General features: G+C 30.3%; 1 protein-coding gene across 1 annotated transcript in view; it reads right to left on the reverse strand.

The window, feature by feature from the left end:
- Positions 1-12,845, reverse strand: part of LOC113393047 (homeotic protein Sex combs reduced-like) — a 36,697-nt gene extending 23,852 nt beyond the window's left edge. Inside the window, exons 1-2 of the mRNA XM_026629740.2 lie at positions 12,663-12,845; positions 9,437-10,350 (exon numbers count right to left, since the gene is read on the reverse strand). Coding sequence (XP_026485525.1) covers positions 9,437-10,196 — 760 coding nt within the window. The 5' untranslated portion in view covers positions 10,197-10,350; positions 12,663-12,845. The remainder of the gene's footprint in view (positions 1-9,436; positions 10,351-12,662) is intronic.
- Positions 12,846-26,000: the final 13,155 nt, after the last annotated feature.

Consider the following 26,000-nt stretch of genomic DNA (forward strand, 5'->3'; position numbering starts at 1 on the left):
CTATAAATATAAACTTTCTTTGCTTGTAATGTTTTTATTTATAAAATAGATTAAAAATCAATTGATTGAACAAAAACATAACGAAAAAGGTGTGATTTTATTCGCATGACAGTGAGATGTAAGATAAAGTTTTTGTTAACCATGAGAGCTTTTATAATTTTTTAAAAAAATATCCCTTGAGTTGGTATCTTATATAAGTATATTATTTTAGACCATCTTTAACCGAATACTGTTTGTAAGTTTTAATTTTGAGGACTAAAAAATATGAAATGAAAAATAATAAAAAACTAAATTAAATAATACCTGATATACAAATTATAATAAGAACACGCCGTCCAAAAGATTGTTCTGTTGCATTGTACCGAGAATAGGACCTTATTACCTGAATGGTAAGGCCTTTGAGCTAAGTCAGCACCAGCTCTTGTGTCATTAAAAGTATGGACTAGTTTTTTAAAATCTTTTATGACTTTTAGTATGTGATAACCACCCAAATTCATACTCGTTGGATAAAAGTAATTATTTGCGGAGCTTGAGTATTTGAGGGCAAGGACCGAATTTGAGGCACAGTAGTAACTCGTGGGTAAGTTTAACACAGTTTAAATCCCATTGTCTATGACAAGCTGTGCTTGAGGGAGACACTTCACCAGGGCACGAAATTTTCCAAGCTGTTCTAGCGAATGTGAATACAGGAGATAGGTAGAAAATGATTTGTGAGTTAAGTTTGATTATGTCCTTAAGATTAATTTCGAAACAACATTATGACCATCCAGCCCTACGACAAGAATACAGTTTTCTGCCTGTAAGGTATTTGAAAATGCCAGAATGACCAATATACCGTTTCTTTTATATTAAAGCTAAAAGCTATTAAATTATCGAATTCCTTCTATTAAGTATAAATTCAATCATTTACAATATTGACTATTACTAAATTTGTTTAAAAGGGTTTGTTGTTTAAACAAAGCTATGTGTCCTGTTCTTTCAAATGTTAAATCAACAATGATAAAAAGAGAAAAGTCAATCTTTAACTAAACACTCGCTCATCAACGTTTATATGTAAGGCTGTTAATCGCTTAGCAGACATCATGTACATACAACCCTGTAACATTAGTATCACATGTAATTCGTAGGAAGATGTATTAAGATATTTTCATATATTTAAATAGACGCTACAACCAGTGTTAAAATTACTATCATGACCTTTGCAACGAGAACATCTCCACTGCAGCCGACTCAGATTCTTACACACATTGCACGGTTCTGGCTAATTTACACTATCAATGTAGCGGATCTTAATGTATGGGCGTTGGGTGACATCGCTCTAAACATTTTCCCATGTGTTTTAAAGCTTTTTATTATTTTAAGAGTCGTATAAATATGACTTTACATTTTTTTCAAATGCATAAGATCTTGAGATTATTTCGAAATATTTAGTAAAAAATGCTGAGAGCATAACATTTTAGTAAAAAATTGTATATAATATGTTCTCATATTACGTTAGCATTAACATTTTATTAAAATTAGAACTACCTATATAGAATCGTCTATGAATTGTTATGAAATCATATTTGTGTTCAGTTAAAGTAATCAAGTTTATATCTGTAAATAAAAATAGACATTTTCCAAATTGAAAGAAAAAGTTTTTTCAACAAAAATCATTAATTAAACCAAACAGTTTCGTTCGCTTGAAATTTATTTATAAATGTCATTGACATAGATGTATACTATGAATGTATTAAAATTAATCATTTCATAATGAAAATTATAGTTTTCATTAAACGATACAAGTACCAGCTAAAACAAATAGATAATTGTATATAAAACAGATAATAATTATAAATATTCAAAATTCATAACTCAGAGTGTCTGAACCGGTCGCTTGAGGAACGATGTAGGATGCCTATGCTAATTCCGAGTACGCGATATTGCGTTTGCGCATATATGTATAAATATATGTATATGTATGTATACGTTTATAAGCGAGCCCTTATGGGGAACTTAATCAGTGTCTGTGCGTCGACACGGGTTATTGAAATGAAATTAAAACGCGAACACGGCTTTCATTATACATGTTGTAAATTTTAATTAAATATAACTTTCTGTATTTTGTTAATAGTAATATTAATAAGGGATCCCGCACGCTTCTCGTACTCAAAATTTATCGTATTGTATTATTTTAAAGGTAATTATAATTTAAATATATTGATTATAATTTCTTGGTAAACTATTTATTTGTTAAATAAAATTGTACAAAAACTTGTAAAGTATTTAGTTACTATATATTACTTTATTGATTTTTGAAAAGATGGGAAAGGTAGTGCATATTTGTTTTATGACGGAAAGTAAAACTAAATACCTTAAAGAAACTATTGCCCTTTAAGAAACATTAGACGTTACTCAGACCGCTAATGCCTTATCAACTATCCTTCAAATCGAAACACGGATACAAAATATTGGCAGAATAACTGGATTTGGTATTTGAAGTAGTTGGTATTTATTTATCTTATTGATGAAATCTAGAAGGTATACTTAAAACTAGATAGAGTTTGTGATTGTAAATGGGAACCTCTCACGATATATGTATCTACATAAAACATTCATTTCGCTTTGGTGCTTAGATATCGCAAATTATCGCTTAGATTAAGCAAATATCAAAGTTTTACGAGTTATATTGTCATATAATACAATAATTTATCAATAAGGCCCAAGGGTCACAATGATTTCTTGGGTTTGAATTTCAACGGCGCTTTATTCGTTTTTGTGATTATAAATAAGGATTTCAACTAAACTTCGGATATGAAAAATATATATACATCGATATTTTAATTGTCTAGTTCGTATATTGTCTAGCTTATTAGGTTGTGAATCTCGAGAACCTAACCAGTAATAATAAGAGAATTCTCTCTCAGTAGCAGCCCAGAGTATGGAAGTTGAAACTTCCATACCTCGGGTATCATCCAAAGTTTTTAGGTCTGTAGTTTCTTCGGTCGTGCTGGATCGCTATCCCCTAGGATTATACTACTGAGAGAAGAGAATGCACCTCTTGTGCAACAACTTGTGCCCTGTAATATCTTCTAAAACAGCTGAGAGGCCTCTGTTGAGTTCGGCGTCGTATTCAAAATCAGGAGAACATTATCATTCTCATAAGACTGCGTTTATGTTCAGTATTATACATGATTTTAGCTCATACCGATTCAACTATTTAATACGTATTCTTTACTTGGTGGAAGGACTTCGTGCAAGCCTATCTGGGTAGGTACCACCCATTCATCACATATTCTACAACCAAACAGCAATACTTAGTATTATTGTGTTCCGGTCTGAAGGGTGAGTAAGCTAGTTTAACTACAGGCACAAGGGCAAAACATCTTAGTTCCTAATGTTGGTGTTGCATTGGCGATGAAAAGAATGGTTAATATATCTGGGCCTACATCTACCTATATCATACAATATATTATTACATTACGATACAATATATCCATCCACCAATATAATAATAAAAAAAATATTTTAAACACTGATATAACGTAGGTGATATAAATATCCGTTAATATAATGTATTTTCATTACATGAGCGTTATTGATTAAAATCGGATTGAAAGAAATCAAAACAGAAATTATGTCAACATTTTTTTAAATGTGTTATTTGTAGAGTTTAAGAGACATTTACTTAAATTATAATTGATGACAGTATTGTAATTGTTCAAGGTTTGAGTAGGTAGATATACAACGACAATACAGATAGCATCTGACAGCTTATCTAACAGTAATCTGTGTTCAAACTAACGATTAATTAATTATAAATTATTATTATTAATAACATGAGGTAACAATTGTTTGTTTTTGAATTTATATCGTAATTGCCTTTTTGAGAACACTATTTTTGACTGTGGTAAGAGACGATCAGAGATTTTTTTTTTTCGAATATTATTTGCTGTGTAAATTTTAAACGTATCTATGTACGTAAGGTTATGTAATGAAATTATAATTTAGCTTTTTTTTATTTTAGTTGTGTCGAAAGTGCACATACTGTTTCGTCTATCTCGCAAGTATTGGAGAGCACACACACACATATATATAAATAAATACTACCTTAGAGTAACCGTATTAAAGAGAACGTAATGTATAAAATACTAATCAACAATTTGTTAGTATTTAATATACAATACAATACTTATATTAATATTGTTGCCTTGCTTATTAAGTATAAACATTTTTTGATGATATTATAAGATATTATTTGATATTATACTTAGTTATTTTATAAAAACTTGTTGAAATATTAACTATATGGTATTTACATTTATTGTATATTATTACAATTTTAAATTTATAACATTAATAACTTGATATTAGTTGTATACAAGTATCGGAACCGTGAAATAATTACGAGTTTAATATAACTTTAGACAGTAATTAGAGGAAAAAATAATAATCGATCGATACTACGTGTAAATAATGCCAAGCACCGTCTATTTAATAAAATAATAGCAAATTATTTATTGTAAGGTATTATTAAATTTAAAAAAAAATTATGACATTACACCTGCCTTTCGCAGTTGCGTGAGTAACCGCCTTGTTTCTTAAATATGATTACAGTAAAATTATAAATGCAAGTCATATAAAATGCATATGTTACAGGTTAGTTATAAAAATTGACACTAAATTACATGTTTTCACCAAAGGTGTTCAACTGAAGCTACGTGTTATTTAAAAGTAAACATCATGAAAAATAACGGTTTCCCTTTATATTTTATAGCGGCTAAAGTTGCCATCAATAATTGAAGTTGGAAAGTCCTAAGGGAGTCGAAGGGCTTACTTGAATCCTGATACTGGCTATATATATTCAATTTATTGCATTATGAACTTTATGTTAAATGCAGCAAGTGCAATTATGCCTTGTATTTAAAATGATTTAGTACGTAATAGTTTCTACGGTTTTACGTGAATACTAAGCGAGTGAATGTATTTTATAATTATTTAATGATATATTAAGGTATGTATTTTCTATCCAGGTACTTGGAGCTAAATCGTGCTTAAAATTATGATAAGTTTCCTCAGGTTGAAGTAAATACGTATAATTTATAGATTCCGTCTCGCGATATACTATTTGCGCTATTTAATATTCTCACCGAGAATGTTATTAAAGGTAAATTATACCTATACTTTTTAATCGATTCACAAAAGTAATTAAGTATATTACGAATAGAATTCACTGTTTCAAATTTTATAAATTAATAAATAATACATCAAATTACTTCACGCTTTTTAGCAAATGTACATATTTTCATACTCATAATATTAGTTTTTTTTTGTGTATGGCACATAAAAATAATCCACAAATAATTTTCTTCAAAGTATCTAACACAATTTTTTGCATTTTACTTTACGACGGTACGATGTAAAACAAATAAAAATTCGTAAAACATATGACCTTTTTAAAATTGGCCACTACATATGACTTTTATACATAAAATTATAATGGGCATGTCAGGTCCCAAGTTTCGCAAGGTTTTGCAACGTCATCGCCGCCATAGCTGCCGATTCGACCAACCACAGCCGCCTCACTAATCCCTTGCTTTTATTTATTCCTGACCATTCAACTTTTAGAATTTTATTTATATTTACCCTTTGCATGTATATGTATTTTAACCAGTCAAGTTTTGTTAGTTTTTTTAATGCTTTGGTGCTCGCCGCGGTAGTGACCGGTTAGTAAGGGCCTGAGGTCTAGAACGCTTGTAGTCATTTTATCTTAACGCTTATCCCAAGGCTTATCTATGTATAGTAAATATAGGGGAGGTTGCTGTTTCATTACATTATCTTTTATCTTGGTTTATACCAGTCGTGATGTAGACTTGGTAAGACACTTAGGTATAGTTATTGTTATGTATTTTATGTCTTTAATATCCAATACAATAATGTTTTAAAAATTTGTGGGAGGTTGTTTGGATTTTAAGAATATATGAGAGAATTATCAATGTAAATATGTTTTCAAGCGCTTGTACATCATTATTAATATCTTCGGCGCAGTTGACTAGTCCCGTTGATAACGGTCTCCACGATCGTTCAAAACTTAAAATGCATGTTGTAAATATAATGAAACAAATTTTATAAACATTATATGTACATTTCCCATATGTACACAACAGTCTTAAAACAAAAATTATAAATTAAATCTCATTTCAATTTGCTTGTAATTAAAATTGAGATTATAAATCAATTAAGACGGATTAAGATTAATGCAACAAAAATCAAGATATTTTTTCTTTAAATTAATTTAACACTATAAAAGAATATAAATAAATCTATTGTTTTACCTTTTTCATTTTAGTATAAACAAGAAGCAAAACAATTCCTTTAAACTGATACTATATTTTCTGTTTATGTGTGAAAAACATTAATTAAACAATAAAATCACCTTCATAATAATTAAAGGTTATTATGTAATTTAAAATAATTCACGCGCTTATCAAGAATGATATAATAAATTGCGACTAATCATATTAACGACATTCAGTTGAATTTTACTCGAATTAATTCAGTACTTTTGAATAACTAACTATAATTTTATGTCTCGGCGTTTTGAAATACCGATCGCAATCTACATCGATTAACATCTAATCATTTATTATACTCTATAATTACTTAAACTGCATTGAGATCAGTAAATAGTACTTGAAGTAATATCTTTACATAAATACATACGTTTCGATAGTTTCTCGGAATTTAAACGCACTTTTTGCGATAACGCGGTTCGATAAAAGCGTATAATATTCATGGTGTCATTAATTTGACAAAAAAGCGTTTAGTTCTATTTTTATTTACCTTATTTTAAACCTTTGAGTAATATCTAATGCGATTATCGTTCTTGCTCCTTCAAATATAAGGACTAAAATTGTATCGCTTTCATGTTAAAATATGTTACATTAAATATGAAGGAGTTGATTGTATTTCACATTAATTTTTAATTGCCTAAGAAAATACTGGTTCGTGAGTGTTTTTTGTTATTTCTTTTTATTTACAAACAAACAAATCACGCACATACTCATACATTGTGATATAAAAATTATGAGCGAAATAAAAACAGTGTTTGTTATATTGTTACACACTTACTTAGGTTTTTTCTTTAGTTATTATATAAAGGACTGATGCTCGTCCATTTCAGTAGAGGCAAATAAAAATTTACCCTTTTTATCTCGAAATAGTAGAAAAAGGTCTTATATCCTGTTTTACGACATAATCGAGTTCTATAATTTTATATGTATCCGTCTAACCGTTCGAGCGTGATTAAGTAACAAAACCTTCGAGTTTCGAATATTTGTATGACTTCATGTAATATTAAGGATAGTAAAACTTCTTTCGTAGAATTAGTTATTAATCTTTTTACTATTTAAGACCTAAGATGTATTTATAACTGTGTTAGTGCCAACGTATTTCCAGGTGATTAATTTGCGTTTAAGTTATTTTTCTATTCATCTCGTGCTCAGCGGTGAAAGTATGAACGCATGGAAATCGACATTTGTCGTGAGAAATATTGAGATGTAGTAAATCGCAATGAACCGGCGTGATAGAATTAGGTCCTATTCCAAAAAAGAGAAAACTTTGCTCAGCAGATAATGTATGAGGAGTGTATATTGTCACTTATTCAAGGAAGTTTAAGTTTCTCTAACATTTACAATAATAATTTTAGAATTATACAGATGTGTTCAGAATTTATTCCAAATAGAAATTTAGGGAATTTACTTCAGGAAGTGGGTTACTTAAATCAAATATAAATTACTATGATATGAAGTACAGTATTTTGTTTATAAGTACAATAATAGTGCCTCGAGTTGCTTTTAATATACTTATCTATCGCAAAACTATTGAAATTCAAGCACGGCACGCATACTCGTGTTGGCAACACTTAAATTATTACGCTTAAACATGGCAGCACTGCGACCCTTATTTGCATACCAAACTATCTAATAATTAATGTCATCAAAAACTATTTATTCCAATTTAATTTGTCCAAATGTTAATAAATTTGTCTGTAACATATATAGTGGCTATATTTCAATAATCTTATTACATAATAACTTAGATTATTCAAAGTAAAATTACAGCGGCAGACAATGTTAGATACAGGCAGTTATTACGTAAGCTTACAAAGAAATTACAAAGAACTTAGCAAAATCATTTTTAAAATACCCGTAACTATGTATATTTAAAATATATTTTTAATTCTTGTATCAAAATATTTTGACAACTCTTACTATAATTTGTATCTTGTCAATTAAAAACAAATTAGAGGAATTTTTTCGCAAGGTCGTCTAAACGAATAACGTAAGAATACAATACAATTATTCAAGAGAATTCGGAACATCTGCTCTTGTATTTTTTGTGACATGAACATTTAAAACATTTACCTACTCGTACATATGTGTCAAGTCAATTTAAAACGTGCTATGTGATATGACGCTATGCGGTCTTTATTTAGGTCATACGATTAAGATTGAAATATTTATATTAATTATAGAAGTTTCTTATTACAAGTTGTATGATCGATATGAAGTTACAGCTTATAAATCTCCCAGTGCTAGACATAGATCTCTCTTTTAAAGGATTAATTTGATTAGACCAACATCATTCGCGAATACATTGATGATTTGATTCCGCTATTTTCATTCTGAATTATCTATTCTAATATACGCTGCTATGTCACACTAGATATATTTACTTTATATTAATTAAAAGCTAAACTCAAAGCGTTTTTGTACTTAGTGCAGTTAATTACGACGTTAATTTGATTGCGTGACCTGTTACCGTATTCCTTTGTGTTCTATTTTTTAAATTATTTCTTCAAGCTTATTGGGCTATATTTATAAACATGTCCTTTATATTAATCAACTAATACCTAACTAAAGATATTTAAAATATATCGCTTTCTTGTTAGACAAGCATAATTTAAAGCCGATTAAATAAAATAACCTAGTTCTCGCTCAATACCAGAAGGATCCGTCAAATCACATATCACAGTGACGACGCGCTTTCCCCGTCATTAGAAAGAAAAAAATCTTCGGATGTTCACTTGTAAGCGCCCGCCAACAAAGCCATTATGCCTTATTATGGACATCATCCATCAGCGCGCCATATTGATCCAACATTAATGCATGCTAATGTTTTATAAACAGATATATAATTTATTTTGTCTCCACTTTGACTACTAATTGATGAATAGTTTCTTGTTAGACACGAGTGTTGGATGGATTTAACGGAGGCGTGGTCACGCTGATCAAAAGAGGAAACAGAACCATTAATGATTTCACGCCACCAGTAAAAAAGAATGAATCGGGATATTAACATCATTAATTGTTTCCGTAGTCAATAAACTAATAAATCCTCGTTGACAACCGTTATAGCTTAAAACTAGTAAAGTGTTTTGAAAAAATCTACTTACTTTGCCCTAGATGAACACGTTTCATCCATGGATAAATTTGCGGAGGATTCGCCTGCGTATTGGAAGCAGACTTTGTATTCTTCGTATTACTTGAACTCGAGTTATTAGCTTCGTTGCTTTCATTGCTGGATGTACTTGAGGCGGGGCTTGAAATATTTTGGTTTATATTCGCCTTATGTTCCACTGGAGAAGCAATGGGTGTAGTAAGACCTAGTTTCGTACTAGTCGTTCCACCTGAATTCTGACCAACACTCCCAAAGCCCGGTGACGTTCGTCCAGGGCCCGACGAAGTGGAGAGGTCTTGTGGGGATGCAACTCCAGTCGTGGAAGTCGAGTCAGCGAATTTGCAACTTGCACTAGCAGCTTGGCTAGGTGGTGTAGACATTAGATTAGGTGACAGCGCACCAGGGCTTGGATTTGAATGTTGATGCATATGACTGGCTGCACTGCCTAGTCTTTGTGGGTGTAGTTGCGTGTAATCGATCATAGCCTGAGGCTGCATGTGAGCCCCGGCTGCTGGTGTCGCGTAAGGGTGTTGAGGATAATGATGCCCGACTTGAGGCGGAGAATAACATGTGTTTGGATATGACGCTGTAGCGTTTGGATTGTAGTAATCTGCGCCGGGCGTAGGAAGCCCTGGATGGCCAGATTGCTCTACAGGGGTCCCCGTACGTCCCGGGACCTGATTCCCGTAGCAAGATGCGAGGGAATTCACAAATTGGTAGGAACTCATTCCTGCGTTATAATTTAGGTCGTTCATTGGTAACAGATTGTTTTTTATCTTTTCCCTGAAGTTTACTCGAAGATTGTCATTCTTAGTCGGACACTGAATTGTCTAGTTGGACATGTTAAGTGCTACAGATGTTCGCGGTACGTCTCAATTGTCCTCGTAGAGTGGAGCTTGATTGATGGACCTGTGATAGAATGAAACACATTAGTTGGTCAAGTACGACGTCTTGTTACTAGTGATGAATGTATATTGTCCGTATCAGATAGCAATCTTAAATTATACATTTTGTATTTTTGAAAAGCTTAATATTGTCAAGTAGTAATTGTGCCGAACTTATTATTGTATAATTGATGTTTTGTATGTACATACACATCTTAAGCTTATTGTAAATCATAACATAATAATGGAAATATTATACAACAATAATTTTAACTACAACAACGAAACGCACACACGAGTTCATGTTGTTTATTTGTGCTTAATACTAATAAGCTTGCTCTGAATCTATAAACGTATTTGCTTGAAATTTAGCAAAACTACAAACGTTTTATTAAGAAATTGGCATTCTTAGGGGGTCTATTACTAAACAATAAATTAATATAAGACATTTTAAAGCGGAGTGCACATGTCAAGTGACATGAGGAAAAAATCTCAGTTCCGCCACGTGGTAGGGCTATAAAAGTGTCCACAGAGGTTTATGGGTGTAAGCGGTAGGCCGAATGTGACTTCTGCCGATTTATGAACTCCGCTCGGTGCATACATCTTTATGAGCAAATTAGCAGTCATTGTGTATTCGATTTATTTGTCGCGTACGCGAAACGAATGACAAATGTGCGAATTTTGCCGAAATGCGTCGTAATTTTGTGCATTTGGCAGATTTTTCACGCTGCATCTTATGTGGAGCGTGTTTCGATTTTTTTTTAACTCCGCAAGATTTATTATTCATTGAAGACGGGCTGAAATGAGTTATTATTTAAATGAATAATTGTTTCGTATTAATATCATAATATTTTCACTTTAATGCACTTGTAAATTTGTTCCTTGGCTCTATTTATTTATGAACGTTGTCATCGTCTTCTATTTGTTTCAAAGTCAAGGAATTGCAAGTGTGATATATTATTGAACGTCTAGTCATAATATTGTTATGATTTTCAATATTATAAAGATAATTAATTTTAAATGCTATTGCAACATGAAATATTGTTTGAATGTTACACAGAAAGTTGCTCTATGTATAATTTATATTCGATGACCGTTTTATAATTACTTTAACATTAAACATTATGTCCCATGCAACATTAATACTTTTAGTTAAATATTACAAATAACTTGTAGCTTACTATTTAATAAAAATAAAATTGAATACAATAAGGTAAGCTAAATAAAGTAAGCTTACTTTCGAATCGTCGTTTCACAAGATAAAATTAAATCTTAAGAAACATGTTTTTCTTAAATCTGTACTTGTGATTTTGGTCAATAAATATGTACATATTAAAGTAATAGTCAATGAATCGACATATCAAATAAAGATTATTTTTATAAATACTTATTTGATTAGAAATTATTCGATTTTTAAAGTTAATCTTTATTCGAATATACGAATTTAAAAAAGGAGTATCAATTCTTATATTATTTAGACTGCCGATGAATTTTATAATACTGCGAATACTCTTTTATATTTTTATTTTCAAGATTAAAAATATGTTTACTTATTTGATATTTCCAATATAATTTCTATTCGGCTTTAATCCCCTTGTTCTCGTGTGACACCCAGACAACATGTGTTAGGTTATTTCAGTTTAGATTTTTGTCACTCCCGTCCGGTCCACATTAAATGGGCCGAACGATTCGTATGTTTTTTTTTTTTTACTTTTTCTTAGTGGCTTAACCTCGACATCCTTTGATGAGGCGATTTGGAATGTCTATAATTTTAGTTAACCGCTGTTTTATTAGTTCTTATTGTTATTACAAAGTGGAATATTTTAGTCAATTCGCGCCTTAAGCTGACGTTTATAATTTATATTGTTGCATAATATATAAATCTTTGTTTTATAAGATAAATCTATAAAGTTATAATATAATAATTTAATAAACAATATAACATTTAATTTTCCTGTTTATTGAACTTATTCGAAATTCATAAAAAAATAATTCAATTTCACTATTTCATTTTATAAATATTAATTCAAAACAGTCTCACAAATATTGTGATTATTCGAACCTAAAATCAATTAGTATTACAATTGCAAAATGATATTAATTGTTCGTCAATTTGAAAAATAAAATTAATATTCTTATTAATACATATTACAATTTAATTGCCTTCATGGTCGACGATATAAGCTCTAGTTTAAACTTTTAAGCTCGTGTAGCTGACATTTTAAGTCCATGCCGTCCTAGAAGATTATTTGCGATACGCTTTGATCAATTGACAAGTATTTATTTAATACAAAATCAGTTTAATAATTAATATTGAACTGAAATAAAAATACTTACTCTAATTAGTTTCAAAGTCAGCGTTGTCAAACTTTAAAACGCACAAAAATCACAAACATCCCACAATGTATCGTCACTTCACACTAATAAAACGGCTCTCGTATTCGAAGACGCAAGTATGAGTCAAAGGTTTCCGAAAGTTACGTGTTGTCGCGGCGGAAAACCGTTGGTGTTTTCCCGGCGTTCGAGCGTCGAGTGCAGCGCGCCGAGGTGAGCTGAGCGAAGCGGGCGGGGTGGGGCGGGGCGCACCTGGCTACATGCCCGCTCACGCTAGCTCTATGCTCCGCTTGAGCGTTTATTACAACGCTGTTTCGTATTTGTTTTAATGTGTTGACGTTTTTTTATTTCTTATGGATTAGTGATCGATACGATTGCGTTTCAGTGAGTGGTTTAATTTAATTTATTTAATATATTATTATTAAACTATATCGATAGAGCATGATTGATTGTGCAGTTATATTTCATTTATTGAGATGTATAAAACTTGCTATTAAATATAAAACAAATATTTTTGTACTGATTAAACGAATCTCGTATCGAAAAAATCAGACACGAACACTAAGCGAGGTCCTCGTCAAAGTATGTTGTCATAATAGTTTTAAAATTATTTACATGATAAAAACTGTATTAAAATATCCTACAAGTGCTCAATCTAAGTCGGAACGGACGGACACACTCCATGCATCAGTGACGGGAGTGACAAGAGTGAGGCATAAAAATTGCCAACCGCTACTCATAATAAATGACATGTACATGTACATGTGTCTATTTTTATGCACGCTAAGACAATGTGAAGGATTACGTTGTGGTAATTAAACGGCACTAGATCCAGGAAAGCCGGTGGCATAGTGATTAATTGTGATGGTGTATTTTGTATTGTATTTAAAATAACAAATAAAATATTGAAGTGCATGTTATAATAATATACGAATAACTGGATATGTTTTCAAGTTGGGTGTGTTTTTGTGAATAGTTTACACTTGTATAATTCGGGCTATAGGTATTCGGAGGTAAATTACGTAGTTGGATATATAGCCCGAATAATAAAATATAACAGGAGCGTAGGTACTATGTAATAATGATCGTATGAGACGATTGTTTGGTTGTGGTATTATTTGTTTTATTTGTATATTATTATTATATTAAGTATGAAATGTATTACTTATACTGTTTTTGTTTTTTTTTTGTTTTCTATACGATGCTACTTTTTCTATGTAAGTATATAACATAAGGCTATTAGATATATTTTGCTCTATATTAAATGTTCTTTACAGTTTGTTAGATGTGTAAAAGTTCTAAAAAATTTAAGTTTATCTTATTTCCTAAACACTAATAGTATTTGTAATCTTGTGTGCAAATATTTCATTAAATATATTTCATCGTTAAGTAGTACTTCTTAAAAATGTCAATGATAACTTAATATCAATAATTAAAATAAAATATATTATGTGATGGGATTTTATTTAAGTTTTTAAATAATATATTAATAGATATAACCTATTTACCTAAAAGAGACAAGTCTAAACAAGTTTATTTGTGAATAGTTTTTGGAGTGTAAACGCTGACCGTCTAGACAAGTGACAAATTTTCTATTTCCTCTGTCATAACAACATCAATGGAAATTTATCATTATATTTTATAATCAAGATGATTGTTTTACGATTAATAAGAATTTGCATTAAAATAGGCTGTGAAGATGTGGATACAATATATTGGTTGTAGTATCCGTGGTTTAAATGCGTGGACCATTGACAAGTCAAAAACTTAAACGAAAAACAATCGCGTTTTTCATTAACAATCTTAGCCGTCGTTTTACGGGAAATTGCGGATAATTTGATTGTTTGCCAACAACTCTTTAATTTCCTGAGATATCCGTCGTATATAATATCGGGTTTATAATCTGACGATTACAATAAAACTATTCATAATAACCAGAATATACTTTAATAATTCAACAATAACCAAATCCAGTTGTATAATCTAAAAACTAAAATATAGGCTCTATAAACCAAATAACCTTCCACTAAATTAAACTTTGTTATTTAATTAACAATAAAATTAATAAATATATGAATTAAAACTGTTGTTTGTATTTGAAATTATATATTTTTATGTCTGAAATAGTTTTAATAATAATTAGTAATGTTATAAATTTATTTATCTGAATATTTAATTATATTTTATTTGTTATTACACAAATGTAATCTATAAGTTTATTTTTTTTTTCAAATAACAATTAGTATCTGCCAAGATTTGTGTTTCATATTGTACTGTTTGAAAAAAATGTAGGTATTTAAGGATTTTAAGTTTCACAGTGGAAAATTAATACACTCTAATCCTACATTCGTCAAATTATGGCTTTTCAGGTAAATTGTTCGGATATAATGTATAAAATATGAATTGAGTTTTGCTAAAGATATAGACGTAACATTTTTAAGATAGACTAATTGCCAAAGACATAAATAGATACATACACCTACGTATTACAAGTAGGAATGTGTATGATCTCACTGCGGAATTTAATATAATTGTAATTGCCAATCAATTGTTATGAAAATATCAGAATATGTAAACCATATATTTATGAACGTATCTTTACCATAAATATCTGTATATATGTTCATACTTATAAATTTAAAATTATAATTTCATCTTGAATATACCTTTATATAAATTATATTATTACGAAGGTATTCAGTTGTAAATCATGCGATAGTTTCTACATTACCAGAATCCATTAATTCCTTGATTAATATGCGCTGAATGAAATGCAGTAAGTGTATATTATTGTTATATGTATTAGATGCAATTTATACAATTGTTTTTGATGTGAAACTTCTATGAGCGCAATGAGAGTAAGCTTACAAATTCAAATTTGAGTTCAGCTTGTCATAACTTTTATTTCTCTTTACAAAATAACTTTGTATGGCAAAAATCTCGCAATTCAATTTAATTTTTTTTTCTAAATCTTAATCTGGAATTCTTGTTATCTATATGATGCTAATAACAAAATGATATAGGTAGGCAGTAATGGTAGGTTCCAAATAAGTTCTTGTGGTTCAAAGTTGTTGCCAAATGAAAGTTTTATTTCCAAAACTATGTTTATATATATTTTAATTAATATTATAGCTTGTAATAAAATAGTTATAAATAACCAATATATGACAAGTCCTTTGATATTGTCTCACCTCGTTCCCGGGACACCGTCCCGCGGGTATAAAATTTATTACAACTTAATAAACCACACGACAAAACATGCACATGTTCTAACACATAACTCAAACGGTGACTTGTCTCGGCGTTATTTACGACTTAGGGTAATGAAGACGTCCCTTTCTGTTACCACTAGAATGATAGGGAGAGACGATTGTTGATTTAAAAATCGTTTATTGGTATTTAATTATCTTGGGTCATTTTTTAATGCTTTTTGTCGGGTTGTTCAGATATGATTTCTCTGATACGTTTTAGGTATAATGTTTCATTGAACTGTCAAACTAGATAATTTCCTTATAAGATCTTTTAAATTAGTTTACATAATCCTATATATATAGTAATCTAATATGACTGAAAATATTGTCAAGATTTAGATGTTAGATCTAATTAGATTGGTATACTTTACAAATGACACGTGTAATACTAATAGAAAAAATAGCTTCATGTGTAACGAAGTATCTTATCAAGGGACCAATTACAATAAATATTATTATTGATTAAATTTATATTTGAAAACTGAACAAAACATTTGATTAGGTGCTATGATTTAATTTGACCAAAATAAAGTAACTGTTTACATATTATTGACATAATAAGGCCTTCACTATATACAAATGAGAATTAAAAATCGTTACGGTACAAATCATGACTCGTTGAATCGCAAAAATAATAATTTAATAATAATAATTTTATCTTATACTTACTTTTAAAATAGTCACATACTTAAAGCTGTTGTCTTATTTGTCTGCATTAGTTCTAAATATAAATAAAAGTGGTTTTTGTTTTCAACGGTTATTTAGTTCAATATAAAGTACTGAAAAGGAAGGTATGAATAGTCAGCTTGTTTTTATTGCATTATTAATAATAAAGCGGTAAGCTGACCTATACAAAATATGATTAAGCTTTAATAGTTGTTAAATGGGTATTATTAATAGAAACAAGATGATCAATTTTTTTCAACTGTACCTATATAATAATTTATACATTTTTTAAGAATAAAAATAGATTAAAAATGTCTTTGTTTTCTATTACATAATTTACTTTTTAATTATCTAAGTTTAGGTAAGATATTTGTACAACTAAGTACTTTTGAATATGTGTAGTATCTGAAAGAGATAATAAGATCTGATCAAATAAGAGCTTTAAATTATATTCCTTATGAAGACTGGGTTTTCAACTTCTAAAATTTTGTATGTTTTTTTTTAATAGGTATATATTTATTTTATTTTTGTATACATTACATTTAGTTTGAGAAACTAAATAGGAAATATTAAGGAAAACTTTAGGTATCGTGACACGATTGTTATTATTTCAAATGTATACGAATCTCAAAGCGACTACGATCCATAAGATAATACATAATTACTTAATTCAACACTTGATTTGCAATTGAATAAAAATTTGCATGTAATTGTGCTGGAAAATATACTTGTTGTCACTGTCACACACTTAATCCCCTTATAGGAGTGAGTGAGACAGACGGTGCACTGTCATTGCGCTGCATCAGAAGCATGCGTATTGCAGCGGCTGTGGGCGCGGCCCTTTGCGTGAAATGACTGCTTGTGATTGGTCGAAATTAGTTAGGATAAGAGGGGTGCGAATGTGTTGGAGAAGTTCGTGAGTTTTATAGCAGAAAACTTTACGATTGATAAAATTTTCTTCCTTTGATTTTTTATAAAACGTGATCTGATTTAAAGCACATTATCATCGATTATGGACAACATTTTTAAGGTAAGTTTTACTGTAGGTATTTTTTTAAATTTCATTTGATCAATGTACCTATTTGAATTGGCTATATTTAATAAAAACTGAGACCCTTTGATTTTCGTGTAAATATGCAATTTAAATCCTAAATTTCAATTGTTTCGCACAGCTTACCAATTTATAATGCTTGTGCCTACTAAGTCTTGATGAAATTTTGGCAAAAAATCATTTGTCAATATGAATATTAAACTAATCAAAAACGATACTTCTGTGACACTTAAACAAATTTAAATCTAGTGTTGATATACATATACTTATACAAAGTTATACATTGTTCGTATTTGCAAGCGTTTATAGAAATATTTATAATCTTCGTCTATATACATAAATCTAAAAAAGAACTTTTAAAATAGTTACCTAATAATGATTACAAAGATATTATGAATTTACCTTAAAAACTCAATAATTTTAATTAATGATAGGATGTAGACAACTAAGTATTAATTAAGAAAAAAAGTAAATAGATTTATATTATATATTTAGTCTTTGTTAATATTTTCAGTTTCAGTTTTTTTTATTACTTCTGCTGGTATGACAAAAGCGTTTGTTGCGATATTTAACACTTTATTTAAAAAATGTATAAGGATCAAATTTCTATAGAACTTTTTCAATCTAACATTGAACAAACCTATAAAATTAATTATTTTATTTCGTCTATTTTTATCAATCATTCAGTGAGTATTTAACTTATTTTTCAAGTATTTACTTGTATGTTTTTCATTTCATTACTCATTCAATAGGTACTTACTCTTTAATTTAAATACGACGCTGGCGCCGCGTGGTGGCGTACTTTGATGTGACGTTACTTAAACTAGGTAACTCCATGTTGTTCGATAGATGGCGCTAAAATGAATTTGAGCTTTCTACTATTAATGTAGAGCATTTTATAGAACTTTTGTAAGAATGATTTGCTATTAAGATTGTCCCTACAAAACAAACCCTTAATATATATATCTATTCTTAGACCAAATTACAGACAGATTTAATGAATTTTGGTATGAAGCAAGCTTGAATCTCAAGGAACGACATAGGCTACTTTTTTATACGTAAAACCTGATGACCAACCCCTAAAATGCGAGGTAATTCGAGAGATAACATTCATACAAAGGTCTCTTTTTGTAATATACAAAGTAAAAATTCATTATGTCAAAAATAGACAAGTAATTTATATATTTTACCACGTACAGTGGTCAATCTTGAACGAGATCAGCCAACTACGCAGACCATGTTCTGCACAAGACCGTTGGGTGGGTATCACTCACTCATAAGATACCCTATTCTCCCGCCAAACTACAAGTCTCATTATCATTGTACCTATTTCGATTTTAAGAATTGAGTGAGCTAGTATAACTTCAGCTAAATGGGACATGACACCTTAGCTGGTGGCGTGTGGTTGGTTCCGTATTGGGGTCTTGAGGAATGTTTTATTCTTTCTTACGGCGTCAGTGTCTATGGGCGATGGTGACCTCTTACTATCAGATGGCCTATTTGCTCAACGCATTCTAACCACTGGGCCATCTCGACTCAATCGTACCCAGATTACTATAGGTATTGCATCGCCTATTATGATTTCTACAATGTTTTTAATGGGTTTGGAGCCTAAATTATAATCTCGAGACAAATATATTAACTGTCATAACATGTATCAAATTGAAATAAGTACTCTTAATAACATTAATCATAAACAATTTGTATGTATATAAGTGTATAACAACCAAAATTTATTTTGGATCCTGTTGAATGGTTGCCATAACCTTTATTGTCTTTAAAAATAGGATGAAATTGAATCGTGAAAAACACACAGGATTTTTATAAATTATTTAAAAAAAACGACATTTATTTAAAAAACAACAAACAAACATTTATTTAAAAAAAAACTTACATTATTTATTAAGTTTTCTACACTGTTTTGGTGCTTTTCGTTTTTTTTATAATTATCTGGTTTCCTCATCTATATCAAACGTGAGATTGTTAAATCGTTAGAAAAATCGATGTGCTAATAAAAATTAATACTAAAAAGGCAAAACTTTATATATACAATCGTATATTATACTCGCAATTTATTTTTTATCGGAAACATTCACATTTTCTCCACGAAATTTCCTGGCGCTCGAGAAGTCGGTTTAAAAAATATTCATAAATGAATCTTTTCTGCGATTTAAATCATAGGACTGATGACCTTATGATCGCAGCGTAATGTTAATACTTACTACCTAACATATCCAACATGTGTCGGAGTACCTCAAATCTCTATTTCTCTCCCTCTCCTGTTCATCAAAAATCGACTCGAAGAATTGCCAACACGATATTGTGAAAAAGTTTTTTCTAGTTCAAACGTATTCAGTGGTCGCCCAAGCGTGCACATATGTACAAAAGTTAAAACAGGCGACACATGCATATCCTAAACTAATAGATGATATTACACGCAGTTACATCTTCGCTGAAAAAGAATCTCCTCCTTTAAGACAACGTTCAAAGTTGAGGTTAAATCTCACGGAAGACAATCTTAAGATTTTCGTCCCACTCTCTACTTATTTAAACTGTCTGAGTATTCGGCTCCCAACTATTAACGCTGCCAAGGCGACGAAGGCTAACACCATTACAAAACTCACAATAAGCCACCTTATGGACGCGTGTTCTACGTTCTATAATGATGATGTTCTTCTGACTAGTTTCAGTCACAGCAGCTAATTCCAACGAAGATTAACCAACTGCACAGGTAGCGCAAACATAATTACGTACTCGTACGTAATCTCTTGATCTCTCTGTATCTGATGGGATGGCAATTTGATACCAGTGGAGATAGTGAACGACCAGATCACACCGTTACATATTTTCAGAGACACATGGTTGTAAGCAATGCCATCTAGGAAAATTTCGGAGTGAATACTAATGGTAGCAAGAAAAGTAATTCATAGAAATATTTTGTGAATAGTCATTAGACCAACGACTAAACGACCCTCACGTTAAATCGCATATGTTTTGTAATTAGTATATATATATATTATTATTATTAAGCTAAAATTGTAAATATTCGTTTCATACTTTGTTTTAATGCTCATACAGAACATTTTCTATATTTTGTAAAGCTAAACAAATATAGGTGTAAATATTTATGTATCATAAAATAAAACTTGTAGATACAATTTTTTATATGTTATATGTCTAGAGCGATATCAAAGAACAAAATTGATATAAAAGTGTATTACAACCTCAATAATGTCAGTATTAGTATATTTAATTTAACGTTAAAAGTTTCCTAATTCCAAACAATGTTGCATTGGAAGTAAGCGTTCAGCGCCATTAGTCAAACTGTCGCCCCTTGTCAAACGCTGAACTTGCCCTTTCGACACCCGTCCAATACCGAACATACCTACAGACATCGTGTGATGTTATTAAAATGTCTCATGATGACTCTAAATATTGTACTTTTGTATATAACTAGCTGAACCTGCGGCTCTATCCGAGCGATATTTTTGGTACATTACTTATAGCACACAAACCGTCAACCGACATTTTCAACCTCGAGGAGTGAATTAAAAAAAAATGTCTGAACTTCCCTGGGACTCAAATAATATCCATATCAAATTACTTTCGCATTCATTTCATCAGTAGATATAGTGAATCAGTATGGCAAATAGACCACCTAATGCTATCATTAGGCTATCATCATCACATCCGCACTTTAAGACATACCTAAGCAGTTCCCCATATACTCAATACATCGATAACATTTAACATCGGGTTTTAAGATGTTATCCCCTCCGCCCCGGAATACGGTAGATATGGTAGGTGGAATAATGCTATACGATGACAATAGAGAACAGAATGTCCCAAATTTGAAAAACATTTGAGTAACATTTCATAAACATTAAATACTTTCCATTCACGATTAAAAAGGAACACAGATACTAAATATTTATTTTATAAGATTTTAAATATAATGTTATTATTTATATATTTAATTGAATGTCAAAAGTAATTTATTACTGAAATTTAATTTCTTTCTGTGCATAACAGTAACTTATAGAACCTATACAACTGGATTGATGGAACAATATCAAATATTGTCTTTGTATTTATACCTCAAAAATCATATTGGGTTAGTAATATAAGTGGAAGTTAAAGGAGAAATAATTATAGAAAGAGCGGGTAAGCGAGGTTGCGGTGCGTCAAACAATGCTAACTTACATTTAGCTGTCAGTCAAAAACAATTTGGAATTTGGTGCGCGCGGAGGGTCGGGTAGCAAGATGTTAAATACATAGAGCTGTTACAACACCTAAAACTGACATAGTTTTTTGAAAAAAAATCGGTATAAGTAATTGCATTGATTGTGAATTTATAATGATATTTTATTTTTAGATGATTGCAGAGGAACTTTTTTAACATAATATTATTAACAATTATATAACAAAAAATAACGTACAAGACTGAACATAGTATTGATGCAATAAAAGTTTATTAATTTTAGAAAAAATATATAATTAATACTTTTATTATATTATATATATGACTGTTACAGCTCCATGTAGTTCCATTAGATCGACCGCATTTCAGCAACGGCCTGGGTGCTGTTCCATCCATCATTTCCTCCATCCACTCGCCGGGTTAAACACATAAGTGACATTGACGCCGTACCCGACCACTGCTACTTGAAACATCGGACTCTCTTTTATTAGTAACTAAACGTTAGTACGATAGATACATTTTAATTTACTTTAAACAAAACTTATAGAATTATATTTTAAAACTGTTAGCTGTTTTACGAAAACATCTTAACAATATTTGTTTGTGTAATACAATTTTTTATAAGTATCATTAAAATATGAATTCATGATGAACAGAAACCAGACATTACAAGTAGATCATAGCTCAAATTAAGCTGGTCATCGTGATACCTGCTCATGCTACCTACGTCATGTTGCGTTATACCCAAGTAAAAGACGTTTTGATTTCCTCTGTGACTGACAGGTAGTGTAACGTAGCTGAATCGATGGTAACTTGATCTGAAATACAAATATAGATTGATATTAATACATTTTACTCGTCAATGTTGGTATTGTAGAAGTTTCAACTCCTTTTAATTTGGGACCAAATATTTGTATGAATATTATGTACAATATACATAAAGTATTTTCTCAATTAATTTAAAAATATAGATAGATGTTAAAATAGATAGATGAACATAAATAGATGTTTTATTATATTTATCAATTACCAGAACGTGTCACATATCAGAATATATGTGACAGTTGTTTCTTAGTGGAATATAATTTTCTAAGCATCAGTTCTATAAGAGACGCAATTATTATAAGCAGCTGTATCCGCGTTAATACCGTAGTGTTTCTTCGTACGGGACCAAACACAGGCATACATTTTCATATCATAAACTATTTATACGTATGACAAACTTTCAAAAGTTGAACTAATCTTTCGTTTGCATTAATAAGGATTATATTATTTATATGACATCAATGTCCTAATGAAAGACAATGGCTACATTTGCTCGTTGAACTTTTTACAACGCGCTGTTCCGTAGCGGATTGTTGGAAATACCTAATATTTGTCTCCTCACAATAGATGAATATATATGACGTGCTTGGCCAAATTTGAAACTATATTTTGGTTCGATTTTTTGATGGTCCACGGGACCACTTAGCTTTATTACGTAATAATAATTGCTCGGTCCATAGCAGGGCTATCTTAATACTAGTTAAGGAGTAATTATGCTATGCATTTTTTAAATTTTTCTATATAACTAAGATGACTTAAATTATTCTATAGCCCGCATACATAAAAAATACATGTTCCACAATAAACAAAAACTATTGCAATAAAATATACACACTTACATACTATTTAAACAAATGTATTAAGTATAAAGGTAGCAAGCGACCGAGTATCACACCCAGGCTGAGGAGATCAGAGTGAGCTGCTCACTGCCGGGGGTAATTATTATTATTCATAATAATATATTAAAATACATAGATTTGCATATTTTTTATCAAGGTTCTTCATTTTACATTATGAATATCATAATGAAACATACTGTTTTGTTAATTTATAAGGAATTCTCAGTAAAATTTAAATAAAAATTGCCTTTTTTTTTAAAGAATGAGATGTCAACTAATTATGATTATCCAAAAACGCCACTGGCCATTTTGTTACTTTTAAGCGGTTTTTCGAAAAAATATATTTATCAAGTAATAATTGACTAAGCTGGTATCATATTTCAGTATTAACTTAAAGTTCAACGAATAATTTGCAGCGTATTTGTAAGAATTCACGTCTTAAAAGTATTGACGACTTGCTTTAAAGAATTTGTACACATACAATATATATTTATATCAAAGAAATTATAATTGAAGATAAAATTATTTACAAGGTTTAAAATATAATTAATTATACCAACATATTGACTTATTCAAAATAAATAAAATTCACACACGTACATACACGAAACGTGCTCAAATTATATAAGCTAATATAATTCTTCCGTATTAGGAAAATTCATTTATCGGTAAAACTAGTTAGTTTAGACTAGTTAGTCTGAGTAGTGTTGATTATAAATTAAACTTATAAAAATAAAATAATTGCACATTTAAATTTTCTTATATCTAAGATGTAATATAAAAACGTTCAAGGATATTAATGTAAAAATTTTAATCGTCACACCACCCTCAGTTGGTACAGCATTGATCAGGCTATCTGCTTTCGAACGATGCCAGTGGAGCGTTCTTGATAAATGATCGTGGCCCGGGACAATGCGTTCTGTAGATTCTTTTGTTGTCCCGCTTTTTGTATGGACACTGATGTTTCTGTGACGTGTCCGCGACGTGGACGATACGGCTTCTATTATTTGCAATATTCGGTGTTTTTTTTTTGTATGAAAGTATGTGGTTCTTACAAGGTTTTATATACTTAATACTTGTTAATTATAAAACACTAATAGCTGTTATGTAATTAATACATGGTGTTTGTACGCACTAGATTTAATTTTTCGTTTATTTTTGTTTCAATCATGATTTAAAAAAGAAAACAGCGTTGTAGATTTTCTGTTTGTATAACTAGAAATTTCGAGATGCATTATTACGCAATATGTATAGGATATTTAGAGAGTAGCTTTTTGTTATCAACCTCACAGTATCAGTTATTCTTTATAAATTAATTGAAAGACGTATGTGAAATAAGGAATATTATTATTTATTAAGACTCACGTACAACGAAATACCTTTGGCATTCATTTTAACGGTGTGTTTATTATTTATTTATATTATAAATTATATTAACAAGTTGAATTCCATCTAATGGTCGGGAGAATAAAACGATATGACCGCAGTTTATCCGTTAATCCGAAAAAATTGAAATAAATCGGAAAAATACAAATTAAACAATTTAATTTAAACGATTTTATTCCGTACTACCAGTCCCATTTACAATAAGGATATAATTAAGTATACATTATACATATTTAAGACTAAATAACAACCCAAAAGAGTTTTGTCTAGGACAGTTGAAATTCTCGACTTTTCCAGGTACTGTATGTATTCAGGGCCGGACCGTTACTTTAGGGGGCCCTGGGCTAACACTACTTAGGAACCCACCTAAGACATATCTGAACGTAGACTTGAATTAAATTAATTGAATGGGTTTGATTAATTGCAGGACTCACAGGACTGCAAACCATACGATCTGTTTAATCTAATAAAGTTATGGATTCTTTCGCATTATCGTCTAATTTTGACTTTGACTTGACTTAGCTGGGGCCCCCTTAAATCCACGGGGCCCTGGGCTGAGGCCCAAAAAGCCATATGGTAGATCCGACCCTGTATGTATTAAAGATATTAACCTCCCTCCGCATCAAAATCTGTTGCGTAATTTAAAAGATCTAAGCGTACAGTCATCGGGAAACGACTTTGTTTTATACTATGTTAAGATTGAAACAATGACGCTAAAATGTAATACGTCATAAGTTTAGCCAACTATAAAATATAGCAAAGGTAAATAAAATTAATCTACACATACATCAAAGATAATCAACTTAATGACTACAAAGATAATTTCATGTAATTAAATAACATTCTAGCACTTTTAAATTAAATACCTCGTTACTTATCATAATTATGGCTTAATTTATTGCCCTGATAAGGTAGCTCTTTGATCGTACATGAGATCAAAGACAACGGTGAGCGAACATCTGTTGCTTTACCATAGATAATAAAAAGGATGAGGTTTTATGTTGTATGTATAAGGGAATACTAAATATTGATCGAGTTTCGTAATTTATTGTAATGGACATTAGGGAAGTATTTTATAGTATATAGTTTTATTGAAAGCGGTTTAGTGTTTTGCTTCTTTAT

This window comes from Vanessa tameamea, chromosome 12 (assembly GCF_037043105.1).
Source record: "Vanessa tameamea isolate UH-Manoa-2023 chromosome 12, ilVanTame1 primary haplotype, whole genome shotgun sequence".
Classification (NCBI taxonomy): Eukaryota; Metazoa; Arthropoda; class Insecta; order Lepidoptera; family Nymphalidae; genus Vanessa; species Vanessa tameamea.